This window comes from Canis lupus, chromosome 5 (assembly GCF_011100685.1).
Source record: "Canis lupus familiaris isolate Mischka breed German Shepherd chromosome 5, alternate assembly UU_Cfam_GSD_1.0, whole genome shotgun sequence".
Lineage (NCBI taxonomy): Eukaryota > Metazoa > Chordata > Mammalia > Carnivora > Canidae > Canis > Canis lupus.
In genome coordinates this window covers 53,141,170-53,155,391 of record NC_049226.1, presented here as the reverse complement: position 1 = coordinate 53,155,391, position 14,222 = coordinate 53,141,170, and the positions used below count along the sequence as shown (strand labels likewise).

The window sequence follows — 14,222 nt, the reverse complement described above, 5'->3', positions numbered from 1 at the left end:
AAATACACCAGATGGAATAAAGGATAGACAAGAGGAAGCAGAGTAACTGATCAGACATCTGGAGGACAAAGTAATGTGAAATAAGCTAAAGAGGAGGGGGAAAAATGAAAAGAGACTTAGGGAATTTACTGACACCATCAGGTAACATTCACTTTGTAGGGATCCCAGAAGAATAGAAAGAAAAGAGGGCAGAAAATTTATTTGAAGAAATAATAGCTGAAAACTTGTAGAAACGGGGAGGAAAAACATTCAGATCCAGAAGGTACAGCAAGTTTCCAACAAAGTCACCCCAAGGAGGTCCACACCAAGACACATAGCAATTAAAATGGCAAAAAGTAGTGATGAGAGAATTTTAAAAGCAGCAAGAGAAAAGAAAACAGTTACATACAAGGGAAACTCCATAAGGCTATCAACTGATCTTTTCAGCAGAAATTTCTTAGGCCAGAAAGAAGTGAGATGATATATTCGAAGTGCTGAAAAAAAAAAACAAAAACAAAAACAAAACCTTGCCACCAAGAATATTCTATCCAGCAAGACTATCATTTAGCATAGAAGGAGAGATAAAGAATTTCCCAGATAAATAAAAGTTAAAGGAATTCAAGACCACTAAACCAATCTTATTAAAGGGGACTCTTTGAGTGGAAAGCAAAGACCATAAATAGAAGTAGGAAAAGTAGGAAGCACAAAAGCAGTAAAAATATCTATAAAAATCTGTCAAGGGATTCACAAAATAAGAGGCTGTAAGATATGACCCATATACCTAAAATGTGGGGATGAGAGGAGTAAAGAATGAGTTCAAACTTAAGCAATTATCAACTTAGAATAGACTGCCATATGCAGGAGATGTTATATATAAACCTAATGGTAACCATAAATAAAAAACTAGTAATAGATATGCAAAGAACAAAGAGAAAGGAATCTATATCACTAAATAAAAGCCAGCAAACTGTGACAGGAGAGAGCAAGAGAAGAACAGGCGAAACCTCCAAAACCAACCATAAAACAAGTAATAAAATGGTAATAAATACATACCTATAAAAATTGCTTTGAATATAAATGGACTAAATATTCCAATCAAAAGACACAGAGTAATAGAATGGATAAAAAAAAAATAAGACTCATCTATATGCTGCCAACAAAAGACTTAAACCTAAAGATGCCTGCAGATTGATGGTAAAGGAATGGAAAAGCATTCATCATGCAAATAGAAGTGAAAAGAAAGCCAGGTAAGCAATGTTTTTATCAGACAAAATAGACTTTAAAACAAAGACTGTAACAAGACATAAGGAAGGACATTATATGACCATAAAGGGAATGACTCAACAAAAAGATATAACGATTGTAACTATTCATGCATCCAACATGGGAGCACCCCAAATATATAAAACAGCTAATAACAAACCTAAAGAAAGTAACTGACAGTAATACAAGAGTAGAGGACTGTAACACCCCACTTACATCAAAGGACAAATCAGCTAAATAGAAAATCAACAAGGACACTGTGGCTTTGAATGATACATTGGACCAGATGGACTTTACAGATACATTCAGAACATTCTATCCTAAAACATGAAATACAATTCTTTTCAAGTGCACATGGAACATTCTCTAGAATAGGTCACATATTAGGCCATAAAACAAGTCTCAATTCAAAAATATTGAAGGCATACCATGCATCTTTTCTGATCATGACACCATGAAACTAGAAATCAACCACAAGAAAACAATCTGGAAAGAACACAAATATATGGGGTTAAACAACATGCTGCTAAACAATGAATGGTTCAACCGCTAAGAAATCAAAGAGGAAATGAAAAGATACAGGGAGAGAAATGAAAATGAAAACACAATGGTCCAAAATCTTTGGGATGCAGCAAAAGCTGTTCTAAGAGGGAAGTTTATAGCATCACAGGCCTACCTTAATAAGCAAGAAAAATCTCAAGCAATCTAACATTACACTTAAGGGAGCTAGAAGAAGAGCAAAGAAAACTCCTAACCAGTAGAAGGAAGGAGATAATAAAGATCAGAGCAGAAATCAACAATGTAGAAATTAAAAATAGAACAGATCAATGAAACCAGGAGCTGCTTCTTTAAAAGGACTAATGTAATTGATAAGAACTTTTAGCTAGACTCATAAAAAAGAGAAGACTCAAATAAAATCAGAAATAAGAAAGGAAAAATGACACCACAGAAATTCAAAGGATTATAAGAAAATATTATGAAAACTTATACATCAACAAATTGGAAAAACTAAAAAAAAAAAAAAAAAAAAAAACTAAAAAAAAGGATAAATTCCTAGAAACATATAATGTACCAAAACTGAATCAGGAAAAAATAGAAAATTTGAGCAGACTGATTACCAGCAATGAAATTGGATCAGTGATTTAAAAAAAACTAAAAAAACGAAACTCTCAACAAATAGAAGCCCAGGACCAGATAGCTTCCACAAGTGAATTCTATCAAACATTCAAAGAGTTAATACCTATTCTTCTCAAGCTATTCCAAAAAACAGAAGAGGAAGAAAAGCTTCTACATTCATTCTATGAGGCCAGCATTACCCTTATTCCAAAACCACATAAAGACACTACTGAGGGGATCCCTGGGTGGCTCAGTGGTTTAGTGCCTGCCTTTGGCCTGGGGCGTGATCTTAGAGTCTGGGGATCGAGTCCCACATCGGGCTCCCAACATGGAGCCTGCTTCTCCCTCCTCCTGTGTCTCTGCCTCTCTCTCTCTCTCTCTCTCTCATTAATAAATAAATAAATAAATAAATAAATAAATAAATAAATAAATAAAATCTATCTTTAAAAAAAGACCATTTTATTAAAAAAAAAAGACACTACTGAAAAAGAGAACTACAGGCCAATATCTCTGATGAGCATAGATGCAAAAATCCTCAACAAAATATTAGCCAAATCCAACAAACATTAAAAAAATCACTCACCATGATCAAGTGGAATTTGTTCCTGGGATGCAAGTATGGCTCAATATTCACAAATCAATCAACATGATATGTTACATCAATAAGAGAAAGGTAAGAACCATACAATCATTTTAATAGATGCAGGAAAAAAACATCCAAATTGTTAAGGAAAAAGTGAAACTTTCCTTATTTGCAGATGACCTGATTCTCTATATTGAAAACCCCAAAAGACTCCATCAAAAAACTACTAGAACTGATAAAAGAATTCAGTAGGGTTGCAGAATACAAAATCAATATACAGAAATCTGTTACATCTCTATACACTAATAATGAAGCAGAAGAAAGAGAAATGAAGAAAGCAATCCCATTTATAATTGCACAAAAATAATAAAATATCTAGGATAAACTTAACCAAGGAGATGAAAGACCTGTAGTTAGAGACCTACAAACACTGATGAAAGAAACTGAAGATGACACAAACAAATGGAAAGATATTCCATGCTCATGGGCTGGCATAACCAATATATTTAAAATGTCCATATTACCCAAAATAATTTAGAAATGTAATGCATTCCCTATCAAAATATCAACAGTATTTTTCATAGAGCTAGAACAAACACTGCTAAACCTTGTATGAATCACAAAAGATCCCGAATAGCCAAAGCAATCTTTAAAAAGATGAACAAAAGATGAACAAAGCTGGAGATATCACAATCTCAGATTTCAAGATACACTACAGAGCCATATAGGAATCAAAACAGTATGATAGTGGCACAAAATAGACACATGGATCAATGGAACATAATAGAAAATCCAGAAATAAGTTCACAATTATATGGTCAATTAATCTTTGATAAGAAAGAAAGAATATGCAATGGGAAAAAGTTTATTCAACAAATGGTGCTGGGAAAACTGGAGAGCTATATGCAAAAGAATGAAACTTTCATTCATGCTCAATATCACTCATCATCAGGGAAATGCAAACCAAAACCACAATGAAATACCACCTCATATCTTTTGGAATGACAAAATTTACAAACACAAGAAAACAAGTGTTTCTTCAAGATGTGGAGAAAAAGGACCTTTAGGCACTGTTGGTGGGAATACAAACTGGTGCAGCCACTGTAAAACAGTATGGAGATTCCCCCCAAAATTAAAAATAAAATTACCATATGATCCACTAATTCCACTACTGGGTATTTAGCCCCCAAATTGAAAACAATAATTCAGAAAAGATATATGCATCCCTATGTTTATTGCAGCATTATTTACAATAGCCAAGATGTGGAAGCAGCCCAAGTGTCCATCAATAGATGAATGGATAAAGAAGTGGTATATAACAACAGCGGAAAAGAAGTGGTGTATACACACACATACATATTCACACAATGGATTATTACTTAGCCATTCTAAGTTCCTTCAGAACATCTTTCCAAGAACTTTTATTTATTTATTTATTTTTTAGTAGTACAGAGAGTTTAATCAATGCCAAGGTTACACACCTAATAAGTGCAGTCGAATTTGAAACCTGACAGTGTTTTCTAACTTATTTTTTAAAATTTTATTTAAATCCAATTAATTTATGTATAATGTATTATTGGCTTTGGAAGCAGAGGTCAGTGATTCATCAGTCTTATGTAATACCCAGTGCTCATTACATCATAGCTCTCCTTAATGTTCATCACCCAGTTACCCCATTCCCCACCTCCTGCCCCTCCAGCAACCCCGTTTCCTATAATTAAGAGTCTTTTACAGTTTGTCTCCATCTCTGATTTCTTCTTGTTTTATTTTTTTCCTCCCTTCTCCTATTATCCAGTTTTGTTTCTTAAATTCCCCCATATAAGTGAGATCGTATGATAATTTTCTTTCTCGGACTGACTCATTTCATGTAGCATAATATCCTCTAGTTCCATCTACATCATTGCAAATGGCAAGACTTCATTTTTTTGATGGCTGAGTAATATATGTGGTATATATATTATATGTATAATATTATAATATATATTATAATATAATATAAAGGTATAATATACCGTTTTTAAAAAGATTTTATCTATTTGAGAGAGAGAGAGAGAGAGAGAGAGACAGGCAGAGATAGTGACAGAGAGCAGGAGCAAGGAAGACAGGGAGAAGCAGGCTCCCCGCCGAGCAGGGAGCCCAATGTGGGGCTTGATCCCAGGACTCTGAGATCATGACCTGAGCCGAAGGCAGACACTTAACCCACTGAGCCACCCAGGTGCCCCCATACCACATCTTCTTTATCCATTCATCTATTGATGGACATCTGGCCTCTTTCCATAGTTTGGCTATTGTGGACATTGTCACTATAAATATTGGGGTGCAGGTGTCCCTTTTGATCACTACATTTGTATATTTGGAGTAAATATCCAGTAGTGCAATTACTGGGTTGTAGGGTAGCTCTATTTTCAACTTTTTGAGGAACCTCCATATTGTTTTCCAGAGTGGCTGCACCAGCTTGCATTCCCACCAACAATGTATGAGGGTTTCCCTTTCTCTGAATCCTCACCAACATTTGTTTCTTGTCTTGTTAACTTTAGTCATTCTGACTGGTATGAGGTGGTATCTCATTGTAGTTTTGATTTATATTTCCCTGATGCCCAGTGATGTTGAACATTTTTTCAAGTGTCTGTTGGCCATTTGTATGTCTTCTTTGAAGAAATATCTTCATATCTTCTGCCTGTTTCTTGACTAGATTTTTTTGGGTTTTGGGTGTTGAGTTTGATAAGTTCTTTGTAGATTTTGGATACTAGTCCTTTATTTGTGGTGTCATTTGCAAATATCTTCTCCCATACTGTAGGTTGCCTTTTGGTTTTGTTGACTATTTCCTTTGCTGTGCAAAAGCTTTTTATCTTGATGTCCCAACAGTTCATTTTTGCCCTTGTTTCCCTTGCTTTTGAGACATATCTGGTAAGAAGTTGCTGCAGCCGAAGTCACAAAGTTTGCTGCCTGTGTTCTCCTCTAGGATTTTGATGGATTCCTGTCTCACATTTAGGCCTTTCATCCATTTTGAGTCTATTTTGTGTATGGTGTGAGGAAATGACCCAGTTTCATTGGTCTGAGTGTGGCTGTCCAATTGTCCCAACACCATTTGTTGAAGAGACTGCCTTTTTTCCATTGGATATTTTTTCCTGCTTTGTCAAAGAGGAGTTGACCATAGAGTTGAAGGTTCATTTCTGGGTTCTCTATTCTGTTCCATTGATCTGTGGGGTTTTTTTGTGTGTGTGCCAGTACCATATTGTTTTGATGATTACAACTTTGTAATAGAGTTTGAAATCTGGAATTGTGATGCCACCAGTTTTGGTTTTCTTTTTCAACATTCCTTTGGCTAATCAGGGTCTTTTCTGGTTCTCTGAAATAAGTTGATGGTATTTTTAAAAAAGATTTATTTGAGAGAGAGACAGAGATAGTGACAGAGAGCACAGCAGGGAGGAGAGGGAGAAGCAGGCTCCCTGCTCAACACAGGGCTCAATCCCAGGACCCTCAGCAGACGCTTAACCAACCGAGCCACCCATGTGCCCCAATTCATTGAGTTGCATTGAATGTATAGATTGTTCTAGGTAGCATAGACATTTTAACAATATTTGTTCTTCCAATCCATGAGCATAGAATGTTTTTCCAGTTCTTTGTGTCTTCCTCAATTTCTTTTATGTGTGTTCTATAGTTTTCTCAGTACAGATCCTTTGCCTCTCTGGTTAGGTTTATACCTAGGCATCTTGTGGTTTTGGGTGCAATTGTAAATGGGATTGACTCTTTAATTTCTCTTTCTTCTGTCTCATTGTTAGTGTATAGAAATGCAACTGATTTCTGTGCATTGATTTTATATCCTGCCACTTTGCTGAATTCCTATATGAGTTCTAGCAATTTTGAGATAGAGTCTTTTGAGTTTTCCATATAGAGTATCATGTCATCTGTGAAGAGTGAGATTTGACTTCTTTGCCAATTTGAATGCCTTTTATCTAATATTGTTTTGTCTGACTGCTGAGGTTAGGACTTCTAGGACTATGTTGAACAATAGTGGTGAGAGTGGACATCACTGCCATGTTCCTGACCTTAGGTGGAAAGCTCTCAGTTTCTCCCCATTGAGAATGATATTGGCTGTAGGCTTTTCGTAGATGGCTCTTATGATATTGAGGTATGTTCTCTTTATCCCTACACTGTGAAGAGTTTTAGTCAAGAAAGAATGCTTTTTCTTTATCCATTCATCTGCATCTATTGAGAGGATCATGTGGTTCTTGTCCTTTCTCTTATTAACATAGTATATCCAACTGATTGATTGGCAAATGTTGAACCACCCTTGCAGCCCAGGAATAAAATCCACCTGGTCATGGTGAATAATCCTTAATGTACTGTTGGGTCCTATTGGCTAGTATCTTGGTGAGATTTTTGGCATCCACGTTCATCGGGGATATTGGTCTGTAATTCTCCTTTTTTGGTGGGGTCTTTGTTTTGTTTTGGGATCAAAGTAATGCTGGCCTCATAGAAAGCGTTTGGAAGTTTTCTTTCCATTTCTATTTTTTGAAACAACTTCAGAAGAATAGGTATTAATTCTTCTTTAAATGTTTGGTAAAATTCCCCTGGGAAGCCATCTATCCCTGGACTTTTGCTTGTGAGGTTTTTGATTACTGCTTCAATTTCTTTGCTGGTTATGGGTCTGTTCAGATTTTCCATTTCTTCCTGCTTCAGTTTTGGTAGTTTATACGTCCCTAGGAATGCATCCAGATTGCCTAATGTGTTGGCATATAGTTGCTTACAATATGTTCTTATAATTGTTTGTATTTTTTTGGTGTTGGTTGTGATCTCTCCTCTTTCATTCATGATTTTATTTATTTCTGTTGGTTGTGATCTCTCCTCTTTCATTCATGATTTTATTTATTTGGCTCCTTTCTCTTTTATTTTTGATAAGTCTAGTCAAGAGTTTATCATTCTTATTAATTCTTTCAAAGAACTAGCTCTTAGTTTTGTTGATCTGTTCTACTGTTCTTTTGGTTTTTATTTCATTGATTTCTGCTCTAGTCTTTATTATTTCTCTTCTCCTGCTGGATGTAGGCTTTATTTGCTGTTCTTTCTCCAGCTCCTTTAGGTGTAAGGTTAAGTTGTATATTTGAGACCTCTCTTGTTTTTTGAGAAAGGCTTGTATAGCTATATACTTCCTCTTAGGACTGCCTTTGCTGCATCCCAAAGCTTTTGAATAGTTGTGCTTTCATTTTCATTTGTTTCCATGAATTTTAAAAATTCTTTATAATTTCCTGGTTGACCCAATTCTTTTTTTTTAGTAAGATGCTCTTTATCCTCCATGTATTTGAGTTCTTTCCAAATTTCCTCTTGTGATTGAGGTCCAGTTTCAAAGAATTGTGGTTTGAAAATATGCAGGAAATGATCTCAATCTTTTGGTACCAGTTGAGACCTGATTTGTGACCCTAAATGAATCAAAGATGAGTAGAAGGGACCTTTATTTCTGGCCATTTAGTTGAAAGAGAAGGGACAGATAACAAGCAGCTAGAGAGGGGGCATCAAGTTCCAGGATGGTTTCTTGCTATATCATAGTTATTTCATCTTTGAGAACATAGGCTCTGTCAGGCAGTGCTTGCTATCCCCCATGTTGCCTTGTACTTAAGAGGTTATTAAATAACTGTGTGTGCATTGAAATGAGTTTCAAGTTTCTAGATTCAAAGATATGAAACAGATTGCAAAGCTCCAGTGATTTCTGAATCACCTAATACTGTTAGATAATCTAAGTTATTCCTTGTTTTCCCTTCTTAATTGGGGGAGAGATATCACAAGCTGACTTTTCATCCAGTCTCTAAGGCTCTGAAGAGGTGGCCCTCTTACTATATTTAACAAAGCTTTGGAAAAATGGGTTACATATCAGTAAGGATGACCAACGAGGCAAAAGGACTTACCTTGGCTCTTTTTCATTTACATCCACATTATCATAGATACTAACTTCCTGAGACCTAAGTTCTGGGATCAAGACAAGATCAAAATAGTTCATTATTAGGTACAGTTTATACACTCCCTCACTTTCCAAGTTATCCATAAAACCCAGTTATCCAAGTGCATTCCCATGTCTGTTTTATCAAAACCTGATCATAGAACACAAGCTGGAAGTATCAAAGAACAAAAAGAATCTCCATTTGGGAAGAAATTCCAGTGAGAGATTAAAAGGTAGTGGAATGCCCTAGTATTTCAAACACAGATATAAATTAATATCTATCTATCTATATAGATATCTATATAGGTAGATATAGATATAAATTTAATTTCATGCAGATTTTCAGAAAATATGAGTTATTGAAAGGATCATTTTTAGAGTAGGTTCCCATCATCCTTGAAGTGGACAAAGATGTTCTACTTCTAGAATAGTAAGTGGGCTTTTCCTATTTCCTGGGAAAAAGACAGTGTTAAGTAGAATATTCATGTTGATTTTTCTTCCATTATTTTTATTTCAAAACTGGCAACTGTTCTTCTATACTAATTTGCATAAAATTGCATCTTAGTGCATAATCATAATTAGACATTTTCAGTTTAGGATATTTACATTCCTTGGTACTCTACATGGAATTCCATAATTTTTTTAAGAGGTGGGAAAAGGGTAGAGGGAGAGGAAGGGAGAGAATCTTAAGTTCCACACCTAGTTGTGGAGACCAACATAGGGCTCTATATCACAACATTGAGATCATGACCTGAGCTAAAATCAAGAGTCAGATACTTCACTGACTATACCATCTAGGTGCCCCAGAATTCCATATTTAAGTGATTTACCACTTTGAATGAGTTTGAGACCTTCTGATATAATTATCCATAATTCATATTGGATTATTCATAAATTTGGGTGGCAGTACAATGTATGCCTTTTCTAAGTTGGCTTTTTGGATTTTTACATAGACCTCAGGAACTTTGGGGAGACTTGTGATTTTACCAGGTTTATTTACAGAGCCTTCCTTTGTTATTTAGTACAGCAAACGCTTATTTATGGAATATAATATATTTGAATTGCCTAATAAGAGTAAACTTATGACTAGAGCTCACAAACAAAAACTGACAAGCGACAACGGCCCTCTTTTATTGACAGATTCAACTCACTGAACATGTACTGAGGTTATATCATACATCAGGCAATATGCTAATTTGTGCACTACTGTTTTTATAGCAAAGAATATTCCAATGACCCATCCTTGATACAATTAATATGTGTATTGCAACGTATCTTGTCCAATTTATTATGTCTTAATTAACGGTGATTTGGCGTCAGATCCTTCAAGAGGCTGTGTGATATAATGTAAAATGCACAAGCTCTGTAATCAGGGAGACTTGGTACAAATCCCAGATCACTAAAGTATGGATGTGGGTCTTAGAGCCTCCCTAAAAAGATATCTATTTTTCTGGGATTTTAAAAGAACTGGAATACAGTAGGCACTTAAGAAATATTACTCATCTTCCCCAAAGTAGGTGATACTGTTGTGTAAAATATCTTGATTTTTATATATCAATTTTTCATTAAATGTGGAATGAAGGAAGGATTACTACTTCTCCTTCCTTGTCCCTGAATATGCTAATGTTGAGTAGTTTTGTATCAGCAATTAGTAAATGTCACTTACCTAAATCAGGCAGCGAAATTGAAAATGCACTGTTGATTGACAAAAGACACAAAAGGGTTAAGGAAAAAAACAGGTTCAGAAAGATTAGTTGACTCATCTCAAGTAACACATTGATGATTAGGTTTCTTGATGCAAATGTGTCTTGGCAAATATGTGAAGCAATCCTTTCCTATAGCTTTGTTCTGATTAACCTTCTCCTCACTTCCATACCACCACTTAAAAATGAGCTTATGTATCCCCAGGGACCAGCCATTCCCCCCCCGCCCCCCGCTCCTTTCCTAACTAGACAACCTCAGGCTCTGCCCTTGTCCATCCACAAGATCCTATTTCCGCCTTTTAGCCTTCCAAGATGCCCATCAAATAATACAGGTATGCCTCGTTTTATTGCACATTGTTTTTTTGCACTTCACACATACTGTGTTTTTATTTATAGATATATAAATAAAATTTATATTATATATATATATATATATATATATATATATAAATGGAAGGTTTATGACAACTCTACATCAAGCAAATCTATCAGTACTATTTTTTCCAACAGCAATTTCTTTTTTTTTTTTTTTTCCAACAGCATTTTCTTACTTTGTGTCGCTGTGTCATATTTTGGTAATTCTCACAATATTTCAAACTTTTCTGCTCTTATATTTGTTATGATAACCTGTGATCACTGATTATGACTCACTAAAGCTTAGATGACGGTTAGCATTTTTTGGCAATAGATTACTTTTTAAGGGGATCCCTGGGTGGCACAGCGGTTTAGCGCCTGCCTTTGGCCCAGGGCGCGATCCTGGAGACCCGGGATCGAGTCCCACATCGGGCTCCCGGTGCATGGAGCCTGCTCCTCCCTCTGCCTGTGTCTCTGCCTGTGTCTCTGCCCCTCTCTCTCTCTCTCTGCGACTATCATAAATAAAAAAATAAAGAAAGCCTTTAAAAAAAAAAGATTACTTTTTAATTAAGGTATGTACATTTTTTAAAACATAGTTCACACTTAATAGAGCCTAGTATAGAGTATATATAACTTTTATATGAACTGAAAAACCAAAAAATTTGATTCAATATATTGTAACATTTGCTTTATTGTAGTCTAGAACCCAACCTATAATAAATATCTTTTTACAATATATTTTTTAATTAAAGTTCAATTTACCAACATATAGTATAACACCCAGTGCTCATCCCATCAAGTGCCCTCCTCAGTGCCCATCACCCAGTTATGCCATCTCCCCCCGCCCGCCTCCCCTTTCACTACCCTTTGTTCATTTCCTAGAGTTAGGAGTCTCTCATGTTTTGTCATCCTCTCTAATTTTTCCCACTCATTATCTTTGAAATGCACCTGGACATCCACTGTGTGATGAATATGGTGAAAGAGAACTACCCTCTGCAGATACAGAATCCTGCCTATGTATATGGTTAAGCTAAAAGGATATCTGCGAGCAAAAGTTCCAGGCCAGAAGGAAATGGAAGATAGCAAATTGCTAAGTGAGAGAGGACATTTGGAACAGGTAGACTGTTTGGTTACACAGTTAAGGAGATGGAAGGAAGTATAGTCTGGCAGGAAAAAAATTCTGTATTTTAAGCAATTAATTTACGTTCAGTCCTACAGGTATTAGGGAAACACTCATCATGGGCCAGGGCCAAGTGCTAGGTATACAAAATGATCAGAAAAAGTGTCTACCCTGAAGTAGCTTAGTGTTTGGTGAGGGAGATCAAAAATAAATTGGTACAACACTGTATGATAAGAACATAATAAAGGATTGTCCAAAGAAACAGCACTTTTGGGAAAATCAGCTAACCTTTATGCAAACCTTGGTTTCTTCATTTCTAAAGAATACCAGCTATATCTTACAGGGTGAGTATTAGAGCTGGATGCAGCATACCTTGCTGGATGTGCCTGGAAAAGGAGCTGAGGACTTACTCACTGTCCCTGCTGTCAATAACTGTATGACCAGACTGGCTTCTGCCAGAATAGAGAAGCAGTACAAGCAGTACAAGGCCGCTGGAGTCAGAGAGACCTGAATCTAACTCTTAGTTCTGCTACTTATCCACTTACCCTGTGCAAGTCACATATTTTTCAAAGCCTTAATTTTTCATCTGGGAAATAGGAAAGATTCCATCTCATGGGGTATTGTGACAACTGGAGGGAGAACACATGTGACACACTTCACCCTCCTTGTCTTCAGTGCCTTGGTTGCACACACCTTTGGCCTCTCCACTCCAGGGTTCCTTGCTCAACGAAGCCTTTCTTAACACTGGTTCCTTTCTTCTCTTTTAATTGGGTCAGGGTGATGGTGGCTCCTATTGAAACTAGAAACTGAGGCTACAAAAAAATCTAGAATGGTATTTCCTTCTTCTAGGTCATTTATTCATCCAATCGCCATTTATTGAGTACCTATCATGTCCTATGCACTTTTCTTTATGTTGGAGATATAGCAATGGACAAAACAGTCAATATCCCTGCCCTCATGGATTCTAGTAGGGTGAAGCAGACAAAACAAGGAAATTTATGTTCTGTCATGTGAGAAGAAAAGTGCAATTGAAAAGAGCAGAGCAAGATAAGGGAGCAGGAAAGCTGAAGGTGAAGGTTGGCTTGCCATTTTTCAGAAGATGGTCAGGGAAGGGTTCACTGATAAGGTGACTTGAGTAGAACCCTGAAGGGAGAGAGTGAGTAACATGGTTATCTGAGTAAGAGTATTCTGGGAAAGGGAAGAGCAAATGCAGAGACCTTCCGGCAGAGGTGTGTTTGGTCCTTTAAAGAAAAGCGAGGAACTCAGTGCATCTGGAATAGAGGAGTGAGAATGGGTTTAACATCTAATTCCCACGCAAAATTTATAGCACAGCTACGGCTGGTGGCATTTAATTATTGGTTTCTTTATATCGAAATCAGGCCATTTAATGAGTATTCTGATAGATAGTGTGTGTGTCTGAGAGGAAGAGAGGATAGAGAGCCTTACTCCTTTTTTTGCTTTGTTTCATTTTGTTTTTAGAAGACCCTTACTCTTTTTAAATGCCACATTCCCATGGTTGCAACTTCCCTCTGAAGGTAATAATCAACTAGGAGTTGGTGTTCAAGAGAGGAACCCTCAATCAAAAGGCTCAACAAAAGGTAATAAAATTCCATCCTGTCTGGTTATATCTAAATGTTATTAACTGAGAAATTAAGGCAGAGAGATTTGCCAAAACTTACAGGAAAAAATCTTAACAGATCCTGCTAAAGATGAAACATCTTTCTCTGCAGGTGGTAATTTCTCTTTTATAGAGCTGTGCAGGCACAGATATTTGGCTTGTTAGGAAGTTTGCAGAGAAGCTTGTGTAGTGGGTTGGACTAGATAATATGGATTTCTCTTGTTACTCTGAGATGCTCTGACTCCAAGAAAAAAAGGTTTCTCAGGAATATTAATAGATGTTATAAGACATACACTGGATGTTAGGGAGAGATTGATGATCCAAATTTGAGTAGAGAGGTTCAGGGAAGGTGTCCCAAAAGGGATAATACTTGGCCATATTTTAAGGGAAGACTAGAACTTTGATAATCAAAGGAGGTTGGAGGAGGGCAGGTATATTCAATACCAAGGGAATATTATGGTTAAAGAGTCATGCAATACCATGGCAAAGTTAGGTCTTGGGGTATTTATATGGGATAGTAGGGAGTAGAGATCTAAGCAAGAGAGAGAATTGGA

General features: G+C 36.3%; 1 protein-coding gene across 2 annotated transcripts in view; it reads right to left on the bottom strand.

The window, feature by feature from the left end:
• The window catches only part of FYB2 (FYN binding protein 2), a 123,774-nt gene that overhangs the window by 11,339 nt on the left and 98,213 nt on the right, over positions 1 to 14,222 (bottom strand). For both annotated transcript variants that reach the window (XM_038537418.1, XM_038537417.1), the window contains exons 14-15: positions 10,540 to 10,568; positions 8,842 to 8,902 (exon numbers count right to left, since the gene is read on the bottom strand). In XM_038537418.1, the coding sequence (XP_038393346.1) occupies positions 8,842 to 8,902; positions 10,540 to 10,568 (90 nt within the window). The remainder of the gene's footprint in view (positions 1 to 8,841; positions 8,903 to 10,539; positions 10,569 to 14,222) is intronic.